We start from the raw sequence: 21,239 nt of genomic DNA on the forward strand, positions 1-21,239 counted from the left end.
GAATTCCAAGTTACTTCACACAGGAGATGGGGTTCACATTTGTATTATTTAGATTCAAGAATGAAGAGACGAATGTAACGGGACTAGGCTTTTGGTTAATGATTAGAATTTGTGTTTTAGACGGATTTATTAGTAGCTTGTTCGCATTCTTCCAAGAACTGATTCGTTGCATTTGGGTGTGAAATAATTCTTGCAATATTGGAAGAGAGGAGGCCGAGACATACAAGCATGTGTCATCCGCGAATAGTGTTGTGTGAAAAGGAGAGCTTGCGATCACGTCGTTCCTGTATATATTGAACAGTAAGGGACCAAGGACCGATCCTTTTGGAATGATACAGGTAACTAACGATGAAGCAGAGTTGGCAGAAGATAAATCATCAACATATTGCATGCGGTTTGATAAATAAGATTATATTGGATTATGGTGAGAGCCTCTCACACCATATCGAAATAATTTATCAAGTAAAAGACTGTTGTTTACTGTGTCAAAAGCTTTTTGAAGGTCCGGAAAAATACTACAGCCAATTTCATTTTTAGATATTGTTGAATGATATTGAAGAAGAAGGTTGAGAACTGCTTGGTTAGTATTGCAGTTGGTACGAAAGCCAAATTGGTTTGGTTGCAGTAGAGGTTCAAAGTACTTATATAGTCGTGTATGGATGAGCTTCTAAACACTATAGCCATTCAAGATAAGACGGATATAAGATTATAGTTAGCCTTATCGCTTTTGTCCCCTTTTTATATAAATTGGAACCACCCTTGCAATTTTAAATGAGTTAGGGAAGATTCCATTTTCTACACACTGCTTGAAGAAGTGGCAGATGTATGGTGTAATAGCTGATGGTATTACTTTAAGCAGCTCAACGGGTAACTTACTGTAACCCTCTGCCTTCCCACCCTTCATATTTCTAATTATATCATGAATTTCTGGTTCATTGGCAGGTAACATGAACATGCTGTTAGCATTGCTCTGCAATGGAGGCAAAATGCATCTGTTGTGGTAATTATTACACTTCACAGCAAGATTTGGACCAATGATGTAAAATATTTGCTTTAAGTAGATGCTATTGATGCAGGATCAGATATCACCAGCCCACTTTCATCGATAATTTGAGATGGTTTGGTTGATTTATGTGAGCAAGCATTGATAAGATTCTTTATCCCACGCCACATCTGTTTTTGATTTGCGCTATGTTGATTGAAGTATTTGCGAAAGTATGATTTTTTTTGCCTTGAATGTGATCTGGTTCAATTAATTTGCCAAAGTTTTATACTTGATTCGGTCCAATTCATTACCATTTGTAATCCATATATGATGAAGTTTATTTCTTTTCTTAATGGAGCGCAGAATACCTTGAGTGATCCAGGGTTTGAGATGTAACGTGCGTTGTCCACGTGTAAGGCGGTGAATAGGAATGTGTTTATGGACTAGGTCAGTGATCTGAGATAGAAAGCTCTCAAACTGAGCATCAAGATTTTCTTTGGTGAGTAGCTGTAGAGCATTTCCAGGAAAATAATCGAATGATTCAACTAAAAACGAAGTCTTGAACTCCATTATAGTTAGTCTTTTATAAATATAACTACTTTTAAATGGCGGAGATTTAGTAACAACATCGGTCAAAATTGGATAATGGTCTGTAAGATCGTTCCGGATAACCACAAGATGAATAGCGCACGCGGTCAAGTTGGTGTATATGTGATCAAGTATAGTGTTGCAGAGTGATGACTTACTCGAGTCGGTAAAGTGATAAGAGGAGCTGTACCGTGGGAGTTCAAAATATTCAAATAATCAAGAGTTCCCGTTGTAGCAGTTAGTAAGTTGATATTCTAGTCTCCGAGGATGAAGAAAGTTTTCATCTGAGAATTTGGTAATGACAATGTGCGGCTCAGTTCCGAAGAGAAATCTGAGAAGCAGTGACTTAGATGTCTATAGATAACACCAACTATGAAAGAGGGCGAATATTCCGATAGGATGAGCGTAATATATGCCTAATTTAATAGCTGTTGGAGTGAATAAGACATCTGTGGCCCATCAAATTGTTAAAAAGTTCTTTAAACTCTGACGGCATGACGGACGTAGAAACTCTTAGTAATGAATGCACATATTTGATCAATGGGGAGTCTTGTGAAACATTACCTAATTCCCTGAAGTGAAACCCCGATAAGATATTTGTGATACCTAGTCATCGTGTGAAATAGAGATAAGGGAAATAAATCGTACGATGTTTTTAGGAAAATAATCCCTCGTGGCTATGATATATATATATATGCGTGTAATAAAACGTATACATTATTCAATTTTCATGATTCGGAAGTACCGTTCAGTGATGAGCGGATAGTGCTTTTCGAGACTCCGAATCCCTCCGACAACTTTAGTGTCTGAGGAAAACTCCCTCCGACTCCGGAGACCTCAATCTCAGACTCCGAGATACTCCGATGAATCTCGTCAAGTATCCGAAACAGGGGCAAGCATGATGCACTTGGTAATGTGTTTTAGTAAATTAATCTGATAATATAAATGGTTGGCCTCATAATATTGTCTACTCTCCAGTCCCCAATTGCAGTGCAGATGGCTGATTTTTATGCACTTGGCAATCATTTTTGCATGTTACCCGACATTTACAACTGTACAAGGTGTCAACTGTCGGTGTTTTGGTTTGTAATCATAATCAAGAGTGTATTCAGGTCAGAGCTATCCAAAGATATCGGAGACAAAAGTTACAATAATCCGAAATTTCTACGAAAAAATATCTGTAATAAACTCCGACTCCGCTCCGACTGTCACAAAATCGGCAAAACTCCGCCCCGAATCCACCCCGACTCCACTCCGATGCTCATCACTGGTACCGTTATGCCGCCGTACGTTGATTCAATAAATTTACAAGTCGTGGAGACAGAAACAAAATATCCGTCCATGTGATCTTCGAATACACGTGTGCTAGACAGGCTTCGTGGTACGTCAGCCAGAGCCAACCACTGGCGTGGACGTCGAAGGGAAGATATGCGCAACGAATGCTACAAGTAACCTTCTGGAGTCAGATTACACAAGTATAATATAAACAAACATTCGCTCTGCGTTAAAAACGTGAACGTCGGTTAAATTTGAACACAGATTTTTTACGTATTGTTGATGGTCGAAAATGTTTGCTCTCAAATGTACGTAGACGCGCGGACCACATTTTGTAAGACCGGAAACTATCTGTGGGCAGTTCAAAATCCCGTCGCAGGCGGGATGTCGCCGCACCTGGTCCAATATAATAGATTATCCGATAAAAGCTCAAATTATCTACCTTCAAGTTATTTAGTGGAATACATCGGACAAACCTAATCCCGAAGTTCGACAAGAAGATATATAATGGCAACAACAAAGTCGCTCTCAATACCTTATCTAATGTCATATTTCCTTGTACCCACTATTGCATGCCTTGAATTCTTGGATTTTACAATACGTTGATTAACCGAAGAAAAGTAGACATGGCGACGCCTGTAGGATTAGCTAAGCCAAATTGTCCAATGCTTAATCGCAGTTCTTCATTACGTTGCATGGTCTAAAGTCGGACTGATGGTTGATTTGTGCGGCCGTTATATCCACACTAGGGTTGTCCATAATTTGGAAAATCTCAAAATTTATGCGTATCCATGGCTCATTCTATAGATTATAGTTAAAAAACGTCAATGAACCTGCAATAAGCTCACAGGAAAGTCGGTAACATTTGTCTAAATGCGTTTGAAAGTAGCTGCCGTGGATTGGGCGTGTCAGCGACCATAGAGCGGCAAGCAGACTAGTAATCACGAAATCACGGCGTTTGATTGACTAATCTGCTATGCTTCAATGATCACGACGTTGGCGGCTTGTTGATCAGCGGGTCAAGCAGTCGGCTAACCAGGGCTGCGGAGTCGGTAAATTTTACCACCTACTCCGGCTGACGGCGGTGATTCTGTAAGTACATTATAGGTTGGTCCGCAACTAATGGTTTAGGATTAATTCAGAACATGTTGAGTTACGAAATACATGATGAACTATAAGAACAGCTGCTTCACAATATCTTTAAATACACGACTGGATGGCTTATTGTGAAGGTAACCGCTGTAGCCTGTATGCCTTGATTTCATTGATGGAAAGCACAAAAACACACGGAAAATACTGCAAAGGCTCTTATGCAAGTGGCAAACGAATTTCTAGTTTCAGAGGCGATGTACCATCAGTGAATACAAATATAAAGCTTGACATTGACACTACTTTGTCTGATCTTATTAGGCTGTTGTCGTTGTACATAAATGAAGTCTTGAATGCTGTAAGGGCTGGATGAATCAGTCATTTATGCTTGGCACTTGTCAGATTCTTGCAGCATAATGAATCATATCCGCAAGTGCTATCAAAGTCCTCAATTATGCCGGGCAAAGAGGTCTAAAGATAAGCACAAACTGTGCTGGTAGGACCAGCAAAAAGACAGTTTGCTTGCATTGCTTAGCATGTCCTTAATGAATGTTAGATCATTACCGGCTGCATAACGACTAATGCTTGAATCAAACCAGACATGGACAAAAATGGTGGATTGAAGCGGTGTGGTAGTTACACTCTTCTTCAGAAATCCAATGAAAGCTACCCGGTCGGCCCACATATCTTCTGAGCATACAGGATTGTGTCCAGCATCCATCTCACATGTTATGCTGCACCAGTTTGGTGATGTCTAATATGCCTTACCTGCACCCAGAAAAGCAGGACCACTTGGCGTAATCTTAAGCATATAATATATGTATTTCTTGGATCTGTACTTAGTTCTATAAGTTCACAATTATTCGCTGCTTCACCTCTGTCATGCCTGTAAGAGGCTATTGTTGCTCTAAACCTGTCGTTACCTAGTTTTAACACTAAAACATTCAATGACCAGATGTCTCATTTTAACATTAAATCACCAATGTACAATGCGCTTACATAATCATTGCCGTTAGCGATCTCCTTGGACTAATAGAAGCACATAATCAGCAAGCCGCTGTGATCGTGATCATTCAAGCATAGCTGAATAACCAATCAAGAGACGTGATTTCGTGATTACTGGTCTTCTCGCCGTTCTATGGTTGCTAACACGCCCACTCTACTGCAGCTACTTTCAAACGCATTTAGACAAATGTTACCGACTTTACTATGAGCTTATTGCAGGTTCATTGACGTTTTTTATCAATAATCTACAGAATGAGACATGGATACGCATCTTTTTTGAGATTTTCCAAATTATGGACAACCCTAATCCACACACACCGACTCACGCAGGTCATGGGATTATCATGAATATTTATTTAAGTATTTCCGGTCCAAGTGTCTCATCGGTACCACATCTCCGCTACCCTAAAATCGTTCATACAATTCCATGATGAATTTTTTTGCTGGCCAGTGTAATAAAATCGCGATATGTTCATAACACCTGGGGATGCGCCCGCATCACTCGCAACCCACTCTCATACACCACTGCACTGAGATGGCAATAAACGCACCACTAGGCCTTTCACCAAGTTTTCTGTGTAACCTATCTGAACACAACAACAGGAAACCACCACGATATGAAATTTGTATGTCATTCTATGAATTGTGCTGACATCAAGTCGAATGATATCGGCCAGGCATTACTATACAGGAGAACAAGTGCAAGGTTACATCTGACTACGTTACATGAATTTTGACTTCTAGTCAGCAATAGTTAGAAAGTTAAGATTGTGCTTTTCGATTCACGAATAATAATAATTATTAATTCAGGTATAAATGTTATCATGGTCGTTCTTATACTCATGAGTTATCGATTTTGAACTTTGCAGCATTTCTATCGTATTGTAGATACACATCAGGTCAGAAGTCTATTTCGTAAGTAGCGAATGTTTCAACATCGGTGGGGTTGGTACACGTGCATAGAACCAGAGTCAAACCAATGGTACATAGTAGGGATGGTGTGAACCCCTAAAGGTTCTGGTTTGTGTGAACACCAACCTTTTTTGTAAGATTCCATATGAACGCTAACGTGAACACGAGCCTATGACATAGTGATAATTCCAATCCTACATTTCCTTTAAGTAATATATTGATGTTACAAAGTATAAGATACGTAGCGACAACTCAGGTCACATTATGCCACATCGCTGAAGTAGGCCTACATGCTGATTGCTGACTTTTTAAGCATCATCCAATGTGTTCCAACTGGAACGATAAAATGCTATAATAATTCCATAAAATCAAACTCTTCCGTCGCCTTGCCAACAATTTCAATGAGGACTTGCAAGGTAATATAAGCTTACGCCTTAACGGTCCAGCTAGACTACACCGGCCAATGCTTTCTTAGGGTGGCCTTAGAATATTGCTAATGATTGCTATTGCTACTGCTATTGATTAGAGTGAAAATCGGTTTCTTTGTAGGCCTGCTCGCTACAGATACCCCCTCATAATCAGGATACGCATTAGCCAGCACCCCAATCGGACGGATTTGGATTTTATGATATAACATTCATATCAAGATGGATCCCATGCGTCAGTAGAGTTTTTACATTGGAAATCGATCCATACTTATATCAGTTTCATTGACGTGAAAATGATTGGTTGAATACGCACAATTAGCTGACAAACTACATGCAGTCTATTTCATTCTTGATATTGCGTGATTGCGCGCGAAGAAAAAAGCTGAATATTTCAAGCAAACCTTTTTCCACGAAGCTATTAACTTTTTTTGAAATTGGCAAGGTGCATGTTCGTTAGTGCTGTTAATTTCTTTTCATGCTGCCAGCGCAATCTAGAGATTGGTCCGAAATTGAAATGCAAAGAATTTTAACCAAAGATGTTATAATGACGTGAAAAATTGTAATGCATAGAAAAGGTTCACAGTGCAGAACATACCAAGGTTTGTTTGTGAACGCGTACCTCCAAATTTCTCAGGTTCACACACAGAACGCTAACATGAACGTAACAGTCACACCATCCCTAGTAGGCTATAAAGATGACTTTCCGCATCGCCGATGTTATGACGTAACCGTGAGTAATCTTCGAATCCTCTAATGTACTCGAAGCCAATTCAAATCACTCAAGCTCTCGATTTTTCCCAGCCCCAACTATTACCATAGTCGTAGTAATATCTAAACTCAAAGTAAAGTTTATCATCATCCCTTCATAGCTATATGTCCGCTCCATCGAAGGTTATACCCGAAGATGCCTTCAACATGGAGAATACGGCGCAAAATTTCATTCAAAGCAGACCGCGTGCTTTGGTAGATATTCCGGTTCGGCTCATCATTGAGCGGCTCAAGCTATTAGGGAAAGTAGATCAACGGTCTGGATGCTTACTTGATGTGGGGTGTGGAAGTGGCGAATCAACCAGATTGTTGGCGAAGAACTTTGACCATACGATCGGAGTAGACCCGAGTGCACCTATGATATCGTACGCCATCGCATTCGATAATGACATTTCAGACGTTGAGTTTAAAGTTGCAAATACGGAAAAACTGCCTATTGAAGATAGTTCTGTCGACGTGATTACAGCCATGTTTGTTGTACACTACGCCGACCTCGAGAAGTTCATTCCCGAATGCAAACGAATGCTGAAACCAAGCGGCGTCGCAATATTTTACCGGCATCAGATACCAAAAATACTGCCGGCTGAAAATGACGCTCTACCCGTAATAGACGGGCCGGTAAAAGTGAGGATTCGAAAGCTATTGGAAAAAGCGAGAGAAATGTCGCACCCGAGCTTCCACCAATATGAGCTATATGAAACGCAATTTGACGCAATCAGCTGGGAAGAGAAAAGTAGAGAAATAAATGAGCTGGAATTTGCGCCTGATTCCCTATTGACTCTTGGCTCATGGTCTCGCTTCTATCATAATCTTCCGTTTTATCAAAAAGCGGGTAAAAACGGCGTGAATCCACTTACTGAACTCGTGCAAGCTGTGAAAAATACCTGGTCGATGCAGGGTAGGGATTCCGACGACATCAAAATTAGAGTGGTGTACACGACGGTGATGATTCTTTTGAAATAGCAATATGTTAAAACATTCAATGGTAAATTGGGAATCTATTGCTCATCTCAAAGTGTGAATTTGTTGATTAAAAAGTTACGTGGAAGTGTATTGCGTGAAATGAGATGAATACCACATCAGGAAACATCATGTGTCATCAACTCATCATTCAAACTGGTGGTAAGCAACCTGTTGTCCTTCGAACGGGTACGGTTCACAAGGAGTTCGTTACCGGCGTGGTAAAAGCTCGATTACTTCATTTAAAGATCACGAGAAGCTTCAGAATTATAGTGGTCAAGATCGCCGAAAAATATTTAAATTGTCTTAAAATTAAAAAATTAATTAAACGGGTGTCGTTATTCGAAACATGTATGTTACTTTTGACATTTTGATATGAATCCTTATAAATTGCGATTAAAAATATAGGGCCAATGTATCTCGTACGCCTCTACTATATGCATTTGCATATTGCATTTGATGATAAAGCACAATTTGCGTGACAATATTGCGAATCGTAACTGTCGAAATTGTCGAATCGACGAAATTCACAGTAAATTTCAATTCCATATGGTTCGTCTTCGGTCTTGGATTTATATTCTCAATAGTTTTCTTGTCTTCTCAGCAGCCTTATGCATCTAAGAGTAAAATCTGGAATATTAACATGGATCGCGTATTCTGATTTGATTTGGTTGAGTAAATCGGGTGAAAGTGTGAACATAAACCGCAATCAGTGTGCATACTGACCTCGTTGATGTTGGCAGTATCGGTCGTCGTATTGCAGGCGTTTGTGCTCGAGAAGAAAACAATATGTCGCTATGTCACTACTCATTTGTATTGTCGGTTTACCGTCATCACTGATCAGTAGGGCGTGTTTTTTTTAGCAACTCAATGATTTTGCACTCATAATTATTATTTTGACATTTTTGACATTAAAAAAATATATTGAGAACATTTTGCCCTCATGTATGTAAATTAGGCGTTTTCGCACATAACGTTTTAATTATAATACTTTTCTTCGTTTCTGGTGTGAACTGTCTGTCCTTATGAAGTAGCTTTGCTTGGAAAAGAGTACCAGGTGGCATTTCAATGTTTTAACAAGACTTGAGAGTAAAGATGAGTAATTTCATATGTTGCAAAACGCTGGATCAATTCAAATTCCGAGTAAATAAAATATGAAGAATTAGGAGAGCACAACCAGACATAGCTGAAAGTTCATGTTCAAGCCGAAGTTCTGACGGTACTGCACGGCGAGCGAATGAAGTTGTGACCGAGATAGCACGCAAAAAAAGCTTTTCTAACTTATTTTGAAACATCCACCCACTGAAATACTCTGAATCTAATACAAATGTTGGTACTTGATCACTTCAAAACACCATCAAATTGCAATAGGATGAATTCATTGAGTTACCACTATATTTTAGAACAGCACAACGGGGATCTGATGTCATTCAGTTACTGTGAAAATTACTTTGTTGTTGCTGTTGTTTGTGGTATTCATGGTGTTTGTTGAGTACTATGGTCATTTTCACCAGGCCGATATTTTTCATTTTTATTCCGTAATTGTCGACTTAGAGCAAGACCCACTTCCAGGCTTTTTGTAAGACACCGCTTACGCGGATGAGATGGCGAGGATTAGCCTAGATCAGGGGTGGGCAACCTGCGGCCGTAGAAGGCCGTGACACGTAATTTAATTGGTATGTGTGAGCGGCCGTCGACGGGCAAATTGAATTTTTGATAAATTGAATATTAAATAATCTTCAAATTTTCTTCGCGCTGCGCGCGATTCAATGCTATACTTCATAGTAGTTCCCTTTGCAATATGAGCCCTATAGCACAGACACGAACAGCTGATAAGAATGATGCGCCCCATATAGAAATACCAACTTGGTATAGTGTGCTTCCCACGAAATAAATTTTGTTTCTGGTACGTTTCTAGTGATTCCCAACCGCCGCTCTCAGAGCCACATGCGGCTCATCCGAGATAACCTTCTTGCGGCTCTGATTGACCTCTAAATATTCCACAAGAATATAATAGATAGCTGTTGATTGTTTCTATGAGTAGCTATAGAAAATTAATGTATGTGAATGCTAAAATGAGGGATATTAGTTATGTCTAAAGCCGTCCAAGGCCGCTTATGAAAACCGAGAAAGAGAATTCTTGCAGACTGTTGTCAAACGCATGGATGAATAACCGTAAGACAACGACGTATCTTCAGTTCTGCTGGTCATAGACCTCTTTATATATCGTATCTGTGAGGAGTAAATTTCGACACAATTTAACTAACATCAAAAAAAGACTTATAGACAAGTATAAATTGCAATAAGTTCAATATTTCTCATCGTGTAATTCCCGCAAACTTCTGCATAAAGTGCAGGAATGTTTGAAGAGCTATCACATCACGACATAATAGTAGCCTACTCGCCAATTTGCTTATATCAATGCTTTAATAACCGATATAGAATCTATAGCAGTCCATGTGCAATATGTGCATGCTTTTGAATTAGCTGGATGGTGAGAGCAGAAGTAGGCTTGGCTAGCTACGTTAAAATTTTCGTTATAAGTAGCCTATAATCGAGTGTTTTCATGCGGCTTCAGTCGTACTCCGAAGTTTGAAATGCTGTCCCGACACCCAAAGAGGTTGGGAACCACTGGTTCTGACGATTCCAATATATTTCCGCTAAGCCTGACGACAATCTTGATGGGAGGTCAGGAAATAATAGCATGCAAGAAAGTGACCAATACCACTTGGTCCACCCATAGATGCATCATCATGTGTAAATTGCCCTAACTTTTCGAAGACACTACCTCCATTAACTCCACCAGTGGATCTGATCACATGGGCTGATAAAGGATAAATAATTGATTGCAATATGTGAGTATACCAATAATAATGACGAAATTCATTTGTGAATCTGAAAAAATTTTCGCGCTTTGCGCGGCCATTGGCTTTCCCTGTAATTCGTCAAAACAGGGCCACTTACGATTTCGGTGTGTATAGTAAGCCGATATGAGAATGTAGATAAGTGTGGAGTTCAACTGAAATGGACATGGACAGTATAACATGGGTATTTGACGCCCATGCAGTTAGTTGATTACGGCTTATGCACATGATTACTGCCGTATATAGGCTACATAAGTAATCGAGATGCGGCCGTGAATAGCAAAAAGGTTGCCCACTCCTGGCCTAGATAAACCTCCACACATAGGTATAGGAATTCGGAAGTCGACCTCAGTCGGACTAACAAACCGCAACGTGTTGGTGTTGCAGCCGAGGATTATACCACTGCGCTATCTCGCCACAAAGAAATTACTTTCTTCTTCAGGTATTGTACGTAGACACACACATTTATAACATTGCAGAAAATGTGTTGTTATTGGCAGCGTGACGTCATAGATTCATGTTAAAATTTCAACTCATATCGAACCTTTTAGCAAAGATCGTGTTCATCAGAACCAGAAGAACCAGGACCTTATCTCAAGTTCGCACCATGAACAAGTTCTGATGGTCCTGCATATAGCGAGCGACTGAAGTCGTTATTGAGATAACAAGTAAAAATAACATTTTCCAACGTTTTTTACAGCAACCGTCAAATAAAATATCGTGGTTCTAGTTCGTATTTTGGGTACTAATTGAATAGAAATGCGACATCTTTCAGCTCTCTTTTCAGGCTGTAAGTCGATGATGGCTGCATGAAAGGCTTTTTTTCGATTACTGCTGCGGGATCATCAAGCAGTTCACCATGTTCGCAAACAGGCGGCCTGCAACACATAAAGCATTTCATTAAAACGCAACAAAACAAGGACAAAGACCCGAATGTCGAAGCGAAAATAATCCTAAATCTGTGATCTATATTTTCGGAAGTCATTGAGGATATCGATAATTGCCTAAGCGCACTAGCCAGTCTACCGAGAAGATTGGCGATTACTTGCAGGTCGTTCATGGCTGGTTCGATTCCGAAGTATCTCGACGTGATCTCGTTGCCGAATGAGAACGATCCAAAACCAAACACACCCAACACAGTCATGAAACACACTAGCTATGAAATGCCCCATCATTTCCACACGACGAGGTGCCTTTTCCTCTCCGACAAAAATGTCTTGTCGGTTTCTGAATCACGACCACTGTCATTCGACTTCATAGCACAAACTCATAGCACACACTCGACGCGATATCTGTCACTCGGATCAGTTTCGAAGAATTTTTCGCAATGGCTAATCAATGCGGGAAACGAAATCTCGTGCAAAGCTACACCAACAATGACTTGAGCAATGAGCACGAGTAGGATAATTCGGGCCGATACGGAAGGAAACAGAGCGAGTAGACACTATGGATATTGGATATCGATTGCTGTGAAATTGGCGAATGATAGCGTAGTGGTGAGCGTCTACTAAAATGACCGACGAAAACAGTTCAACATCGAAAGACTGTAACATCGGGCACTAGGCCGAGGTGGATGCTAGATTAAGAGACCACAATTTGGTCGTTTCGGCGTACTCCTATATGTTCATTGCATCGCATTGTGTCTTGTATATGGCATCGTATATTGTGTGTATGTGTCTTGGGCAGATGAAAATATGATCGGGCGATAATCGATGTTATTATTGATAATGCGACTAATATTAATAAGCGACTGCGTGAGAAGCATTAAGCTCACTGCTATACGCTACGATTGATTGATCAATCTGAAATCATGATGGCCATGAATCATCAATTGTGGTACATATTTTTAAACAGCTATACCAAAGAATCAGTCGCATGAATCACGGAGCATTGCTGGTTGTTTTCATTCATCCTCAACTTGGCATAGCTCATGAGCAATATCTTGGTTAATGGAATGACTGAACCAGTAGTTTTCAACCGCGTGGCAGCGACTGCTCAGAGGTTCCGCGAGGAAATGGGGTAAAGGTGGTTGTCGTGAATATAAAATTTGAAAACTGCACTTATCCTATGAAAGTCGTAACTATAAACAACTGTGGTATTGTAAGACACAGCTCTAGACTAACATTTTCAAGTACAACATCATAGAAACACCGAAAACCGAAACAGTGAAGAAATGCGTGCCCGGAATTTGGTAAAGGGTTTGGAAGTGATGCATCATCACTTAGATCTGGCTATGGCTAGTTTGCCATATATGGTTCTTTTGATGATAACATATGGCTCTTTGATAAGTTTCCACATCCCATCATATTTATGAAAATTGTTTTTAATAGATTTTCATAGCGGCTGACATCATTATTCTTGTGATGGATGAGACGAGTCGTCATGAAGTATGAACAGTGATGTATATATCCTGAAGTGAGGGTTGAGGAGCTCAGAAACTCAAAATCTTGAAATTTAGGATGACAAAGATTGGCTGTTGATGATTTTTCATTATTATCAGTTCAATACTGGGGTGGACACTGGACAACCTCTCTAGTCAGCGGGCCGGATATGGGAGAAAGAAGTACTTGGCGGTAGGGACGGTGTCAACCCGAGGTTCACGTTCGCGTTTTGTGTGTGAAACACTGGAATTTGGCGGTTCGCGTTCACAAACGAACCTTGGTAGGTTCTGCACTGTGAACCTTTTTCATGTGATACAATTTCACGTCAATATAACGTCTTTGGTTGACATTCTTGCATTTCAACTTCGGATCACTCTCCGCATGACGCTGGCAGCACGAAAAGAAATTCAGCACTACACGTGAATGCACCTTGCTGATTTCAAAAACTATTTGCTCGAAAGTTTGTTCGGAAACATTACTTGCGTATTTAGCCACTTATAGAAGGAATTTATCGTATTCAATTTAAACTTTAGGGTTGAAGCATGGAGACCGAAAACAGTATCAACAAGTTCTTTGGACTCTGGCTGCATGACGGACGTAGAAACTCTTTGTAATTGATGCGCGTGAACGTCGGTGAAATTTGAACGCAGCTTTGTCTCTAAGCAATATTGATGGTCGAAAATGTATGCTCGCAAATGTATATAGACCCGTGGATCACATTATCATGTACGACCGGGAACTATCTGCGGGTCATAGGTTGCCCGCCCTGGTCTAATATAATAGATTTTCCGATATTAGCGCAAATTCCCTACCTTCAAGTCATTTAGTGAAATGTACCAGACAAACCTAATCCCACAAGTTCGATAACAAGTTACATAATGGCAATACAAAGTGGCGGTCAATAGAATATTTAAAATCATATTTCCTTGTACCCCATATTGCATGCCTTGGGTTCTTTGACTTTACAATACGTTGATTAATCAGAGAAAAGCAGACATGGAGACCCCGTAATGATTTGCTAAGCTAAATTATCTAATGACCGACCGCCGTCCTTCATTTCGTTGCATGGTTTAAAGTAGAACAGATGGTTGATTTGTGCGGCAGTTTTGACACACACACCGACTCATGCAGGTCGACGTTTTTTGCGTGTGAGGAAAGATTCTGCTAACATGCATCTGAAGACAAATTCGCGGAGTGTAATAATACGTTTATCATGGATAATTTTTCAAGTTTTTCGGTCCCAGTGTCTCATCGGGATCACATCGCCGCTACCCTAAAATCGTTCTTACATTCCATGATGAATTTTTTATGCTGGTCAGTCTAATAAATTCGCGACATATTCATAACATTTGGGGATGCGCCCGCATCCCTCGTAACCCACTCTCCTACACCACTGTACTGAGATGACAAAAAACGCACTACTTGGCCATGGCGTGCATAAGGCCTTTCACCAAGTCTTTTGTGTAACATATCTAAATAGGTCACAACAACAGGAAACCATCACGAAATCAAATTTGGCTGAGCAAATCATACACTAGAATGAATGCCAATTCTAGGAAATCATAAAGCAAATTGGGTTATTCAAACAATGTAGGCCTATTTGTATGTCATTCTATGAATTGTGGTGGCATCAAGTCAACGGATATCGGCCAGGCATTGCTATGCAGGAGAACAGGTGCAAGGTTACATCTTACTACGGTACATGAATTTTGTCTTCTAGTCAGCAATGGTTAGAAAGTTAAGATTGTGCTTTTCGATTCTCGAACTTTGGTAATTAATTATTAAAGTATAAATGTATTTTCAGTCCCAGTGTTTCATCGGTACCACATCTCCCCTATCACAAAATCGTTCTTACATTCCATGATGAATTTTTTTGCTGGTCAGTGTAATTAATTTGCGATATATCCATAACATTTGGGGATTGGCCGGCATCCCTTGCAATCCCCCTCTCATACATCAATGTACTGAGATGACAAAAAAGCGCATTACTTGGCCATGGCGCGCATAAGTTTAGCCGTTTCACCAAGTTTGTTGTGTAACATACTTGAATACAGCAACAGGGCACCACCACGAAATGAAATTTCGCTGAGTAGATCATACAGTAAAATGAATGCCTATTCTAGGAAATCAGAAACAAATTTGGTTAATCAAACAATGTATTTATATATGATTCTATGAATTGTGGTGGCATCAAGTCAAAGGATATCGGCCAGGCATTACTATGCAGGAGAACAGGTGCTAGGTTACATCTTACTACGTTACCTGAAATTTGTCTTCTAGTCAGCAATAGTTAGTAGAGGTGGTCAGTAACGAAGTACTGCTACTTTTCCGAAGTACTCAAGTAGTTTTGCTCTACTTCTGGTACTCACTCAAGTAGGTCTGATTTCAGCTACTTTCACTTCTACTTCGTAATATTTTGTGATCTACTTACTTTTTTTGTTTTTTGTTTTGTTTTGGGGTATTCATGGTGTTTGTCGACTACTATGGTCAGTGGTCATTTACACCAGACCGATATTCTTCTTATTTTTCCGTAACTGCCGACTTACTACTTACTTACTTACTTACTTACTTTTCGCTATTTTCAGTTTGTCAAGTAGAAGTAGTTTAATCCTCCAATCAGGAAGATAGCCTGGGCAATTTCGGGGCTGTTTTCACGGAGTATCTACATTCAATTTCATAAAAGTTGAGTAAAGCCCAGAATTTTCTTCGCGCTTCGCGCTCAGTGTATACGGCGTAGCCAGTATGATTTCACGAAAGTATCGGTGAATATATATTAGGTAGAGGGTTGGCGTGGTTCCGTTCACACCGCATTGTCACCCTTCGCCGATATGAAATATTTCATCACTGTATATATGGCTCATCATAATGCTGGAAACTGATGTTCGCAATCTAGCATTTACTTATCGTATCGTAATCTAGCAGTCCATGGCGTGTCCTAATCTGGAAAAGTGGACTCTGACTTTTTTTTAGTTTTGGAGCTGTTTTAGCATGCCACCTTTAAAAATTTCTGGATAATGACATGAAATACATTTTTCACTTTTAGATATAGTCTTTATATTTCACTTTCAATTTCCAGTATCATATACTTTGAGTTCCAATTACCATCAGTTCTTTTTTCTGGATAACATACACGTTGAGGTCTAAAAGCAAGTGCCTTTGATTTCCGGAAATAAAGCTACACAATATGGCATTTTTACGGTACACTGTATTTTTTATTACCGTTTACTAATCGCGCAAAGTGTTTACACCGTATCTTATACAACTTCTACGTATTTCTCTTCGACTAAACTGCGGGCCTTATAATATGGGGGAGTGCGCCATACCATGATTTTTTCTAAAACATGCTGTTCGATTAAATAGAAGATTAGTATCGCATTTTCATATCAATACTATCGTTTTCATCCTATGACGCGGACTAATGCTTATGCTGTCGAAAATTGAATACCTCTTTGTATGCATCAATATTAATCAAGCTCGGCACCTTTCGCATTGCTCAATCTGCACCTATTGACAATCCATGCGAACGAATTACGATCGTTTTCACAGCTACTTACTTGAGTAGATTTGAAGTCAGCAAATTCTACTTCTACTTCAAGTAGTTTCAGGTTGCTTATGGGAGAAGTACTTCTACTCGTACTTGAGTAGATTTTTTACCTCGCTACTTCTACTTCTACTTGAGTAGCTTTCTTGACTACTTTGACCACCTCTGATAGTTAGAAAAGTTAAGATTGTGATTTTCGATTCTCAGACAGTGTTAATTAATTATTAAGTTATATATATGTTATCATGACCTTTCTGATAATAATGAGTTCTCGATTTTGAACTTTGCAGCATTGCTATCGTATTGTAGATACACATCAGGTCAGAAGTCGATATAGTAAATAGTACATGTTTCAACGCCGGATGGGGTTGATACACTTGCGTAGAACTAGAGTTAAACGAATGGTACATAATAGGGATGGTGTGAACCCCTAAAAGTTTTGGTTTGTGTGAACGCGAACCTTTTTGTAAGATTCTATGAAACGCGAATGCGAACACGAACCTACGACTTGACGTCATATTGGTAATTCCAATCCTACATTACCGAAAAGTAATATAATATTGTTATAATGCATAAGATACCTAGCGACGACTCAGGTCACATTATGCCACAATGATGTAGTAGGCCTACATCCTGACTTTTCAAGCATCACCAAATGTGTACCAACAGAAACGATCATATGCTATAATAATTCCATAAAATAAAAATCTTCCGTCACTTTGCCAACAATTTCAATCGGGACTTGTAAGTTACTATAAGCCTACACCTTAACGGTCTAGTCTAGACCGGTATATGTATTCGTGAGCTGTCAGAATATTGCAGTGTTGGGATCAAGTCACTACCTTCGAGTCACGAGTCATCTCGAGTCATTGCACATTTTGACTCGAGTCAAGTCAAGTCAATCGATTTTCAAAGGAGACTCGAGTCAAGTCAAGTCACTCGTTTTTTGGAGGTGACTCGAGTCAAGTCGAGTCAAGTCAAGTCAAGTCACGAGTCAAGTCACAAATCAAGTCAAATTGAATTTTCGCAGTATGAGTGATGATTCAAAGTTATTACATTTTGCTAGACTTGTGTGAAAGACAGATTAATTGGCCATTGATCGTGAATCAAACAACGAATATCTAGTTAAATATACACGCAAAAAGCCGTTGTATCGCTCACGCACACGTAGAACTGCTAATATAATACGTGAGTAACTGTGCAGTACAGCTGTACAGCTACATGCTACAGTCACTTATTATCAGCCAAAATATAAGACCTAATTCGAAGCTCCAAGAATTGAAACAAATTGATATGCTACAATAGTGGTTGAAATGGGATGAAATTGGTATGATACAATACAACACATCCGTGAGAATATAAACGCACAAACTATATTTGTTCGATTAAGATCATACAAGAGGGTTGATAAACGTGAGCACTGAGCAACGTAGGCATTGAGCCGTCTAAGAAACAGAGACATATTGCTATTAGTTTAATCTTCTACTACTATACTGCGAAAACGTAAGCTGTGATCGTTTAGTTTGCGGTCAATTTATTTGTGATCTAACAATGAAGGATCAGTGTAACGCACAATCAGTGAATGACACCGGCGAATCTCGAAGAATCAGAAAATAGACAAGATCCAGTGATTTAATCGACACTGTTCACTTGATGACTTGAAATTGACTCGTGAATTTCGCTCCGAGTCATTGCACATTTTTGGAGCTCCGAGTCAAGTCAAGTCAAGTCTTTTTTCCAAAATGACTCGAGTCAAGTCAAGTCATACGAAAAAGTTGACTCGAGTCATCCCAACACTGGAATATTGCTATTGCTTGCTATCCATATTGCTATTGATCATAGTGAAAAGTGGTTCCTATACAGGCCTTCTTGCTACAGATACTCCCTCATAAACAGGTTATACATTAACGAACGCCCCAATCGGACGGTAATGATATAGTAAACATATCAAGATGGTTCCCGCACGCCTTCAGATTTTTTACATTAGACAACGAATCATTCTGTGGTAGAAGAAGCACTATTCGCTGACAACCTGCGTGTAGTCTATTTCATTCTTGATGCTGTGTGATTTCGCGCCAAGCAAAAAGCTGCATATTTCGAGCAAACTTTTTTAACAAAGCTAATACCTTTTTTTTGAAATTAGCAAGATGCATGTTCGTATAGTGCTGTGAATTTCTTTTCATGCTGCAAGCGCCATACACAAATTGGTCCGAAGTTAAAAGGCAAATAATTTTAACCAAAGATGTTATATTGACGTGAAGAATAGTAATATATGAAAAAGGTTCACATTGCAGAACGTACCAAGGCTCCTTTGTAAACGCAAACCTCCAAATTTATCAGGTTCGCACACAGAACGCGAACATGAACTTTACACTCACACCATCCCTAGTACATAAGCTGATTTCCCACACCACCGATACTGTTATGACGTATGCGTGAATAATCCTCGTTTGTACTCGAATCTACTCAATTCCCTCCAGCTCCCGGTTTTGCCCAGCGCCAACTATTACCATAGTCGTAATATTCTCTATATTCAAAGTTTATTATAATCCTATCATAGCTATGTCCGCTCCGTCGAAAGTTATACATGAAGATGCATTCAACAGGGAGGAAACGGTGCAGAATTACATTCAAAGTAGACCACGTGCCTTGGTGGATATTCCGGTTCGGATTGTCATTGAGCGACTTAAGCAATTAGGGAAAGTAGGTCAACGGTCCGCATGCCTACTTGATGTGGGGTGTGGCAGTGGCAAATTAACCAGATTGTTGGCGAAAAACTTTGACCATACGATCGGAGTAGACGCAAGTGCTTCTATGATATCGTACGCCATTGCTTTCGATAGCGACAATTCAGACATTGAGTTTAAAGTAGCAAATGCGGAAAAACTGCCTATTGAAGATAATTCTGTGGACGTTATTACAGCCATGTTTGTTGTACACCAAGCCGACCTCGAGAAGTTCATTCCCGAATGCAAACGAGTGCTAAAACCAGGTGGTGTCGCACTATTTTACCGGCACCAGATATCAAAAATACTGTCGGCTGAAGATGACGCTCTACCCATAATAGAGGGACCGGTAAAAATGATGATTCGACAGCTATTGGAAAAGGCAAGAGAAATGTCGCACCCGACCTTTCACACACATGAGCTCCATCGAACGCAATTTGACGCGATCAGCTGGGAAAAGAAAAGCAGAGAGATAAATGAGCTGGAATTTGCGCCTGGTTCCCTGTGGACTCTTGGCTCATGGTCTCGCTTCTATCATACCCTTCCGTTCCATCAAAAATTGCGTGAAAACGGCTTAAATCCACTGGCTGAACTCGTCGAAGCTGTGAAAAATACCTGGTCGATGCAGGATCGGGATTCCGACGACATCAAAATTAGAGTGGTGTACAAGACGGTGATGATTGTTTTGGAATAGCAACATGTTAAAACATTCAATGAAAAATGGATAATGTCTTGCTTATCTTATAGTGTAAAATCATGAAAATGTTGTTTATAAAGTTACGTGGAAGTGTAATGCGTGAAAAGAGATTAATACCACATCACGAAACATCATGTGTCATCACCGGTGGTAGGCAACATGTAGTCCTCCTCCCGTGTCCGATTCACAAGTACTTCGTTACTGGCGAAGTATAAATGCTCGAATACTTGCTTTAAATGTCACGAGAAGATTCGGAATTATAGTGGTCGAGATTGCCTAAAATAATTTAGATTATCTTAAAATTAAAAATTTAAACGGGTGTCGTTATTCGAAACATGTATGTTACTTTTGAAATTTTTATATGGCTCCCTAATGATTGCAATGAAAATAAAGGGTATATGTAAATCATATGCCTCAACTATGCATTTGCATATTGCATATGATGATAAAGTACAATTTGCGCGACAATATTGCGAATCGTAACCGTCAGAATTGATGAATCAACAAAAGTCACAGGTAATTTAAATTTCATATGGTTATTTTTCGGTCTTGGTTTAATATTCTGAATAATTTTCTTGTTTCATCAGCAGCCCTATACATTGAGTAAAATCAGGACCACTAACATGGATCGCGTATTCTGATTTAATTTGGTAGAGTAAATTCAATGCAGCTCCGTATCGAATAGACAGGAATTGCAATGACGAAGAGTCCTATCCCCATTTCTCAATTAGCTCGTCACAACTTCTGTTCCCATTCCTATTTCTATGACCGCAACTTGGAACAGCACCGAAAAAGCGGTTGTGATGGTGTTATTGACTTAATATAGTCGGGTACATGTGTTGAACTCCAATAATTTTTGATAGCTTTGCGGAATATATTATTCGCTGGAAAAGGAAAGTGTTTTCACCGTAAGAGCTGTTCTGGTTTGGATGGATCCGAAAGTCTGTTACCAGCAACCAATGCCGTAGCAAATATTTTGTATCGTATTCGTTATTTACGTACATCGTCATACCATAGTGC

General features: G+C 39.7%; 2 protein-coding genes across 6 annotated transcripts in view; both read left to right on the forward strand.

Annotated features, from left to right (window-relative positions):
• Positions 1-21,239, forward strand: part of LOC145453615 (uncharacterized) — a 371,639-nt gene that overhangs the window by 107,883 nt on the left and 242,517 nt on the right. The gene's annotated exons all lie outside the window — the stretch shown is intronic.
• Positions 15,617-20,348, forward strand: LOC145432869 (uncharacterized). Its single transcript, XM_080309693.1, has one exon. It carries the CDS (start codon positions 19,359-19,361, stop codon positions 20,214-20,216), a length of 858 nt encoding a protein of 285 aa, XP_080165819.1. The 5' UTR covers positions 15,617-19,358; the 3' UTR covers positions 20,217-20,348.

The sequence above is a fragment of the Botryllus schlosseri genome, chromosome 1, assembly GCF_051294905.1.
Source record: "Botryllus schlosseri isolate E-star chromosome 1, Bs_hap1, whole genome shotgun sequence".
Lineage (NCBI taxonomy): Eukaryota > Metazoa > Chordata > Ascidiacea > Stolidobranchia > Styelidae > Botryllus > Botryllus schlosseri.

Bases quoted from the DNA above. Each gene is read 5' to 3' on its own strand.
- LOC145432869 (XM_080309693.1), top strand. From the start codon at position 19,359: ATGTCCGCTCCGTCGAAAGTTATACATGAAGATGCATTCAACAGGGAG.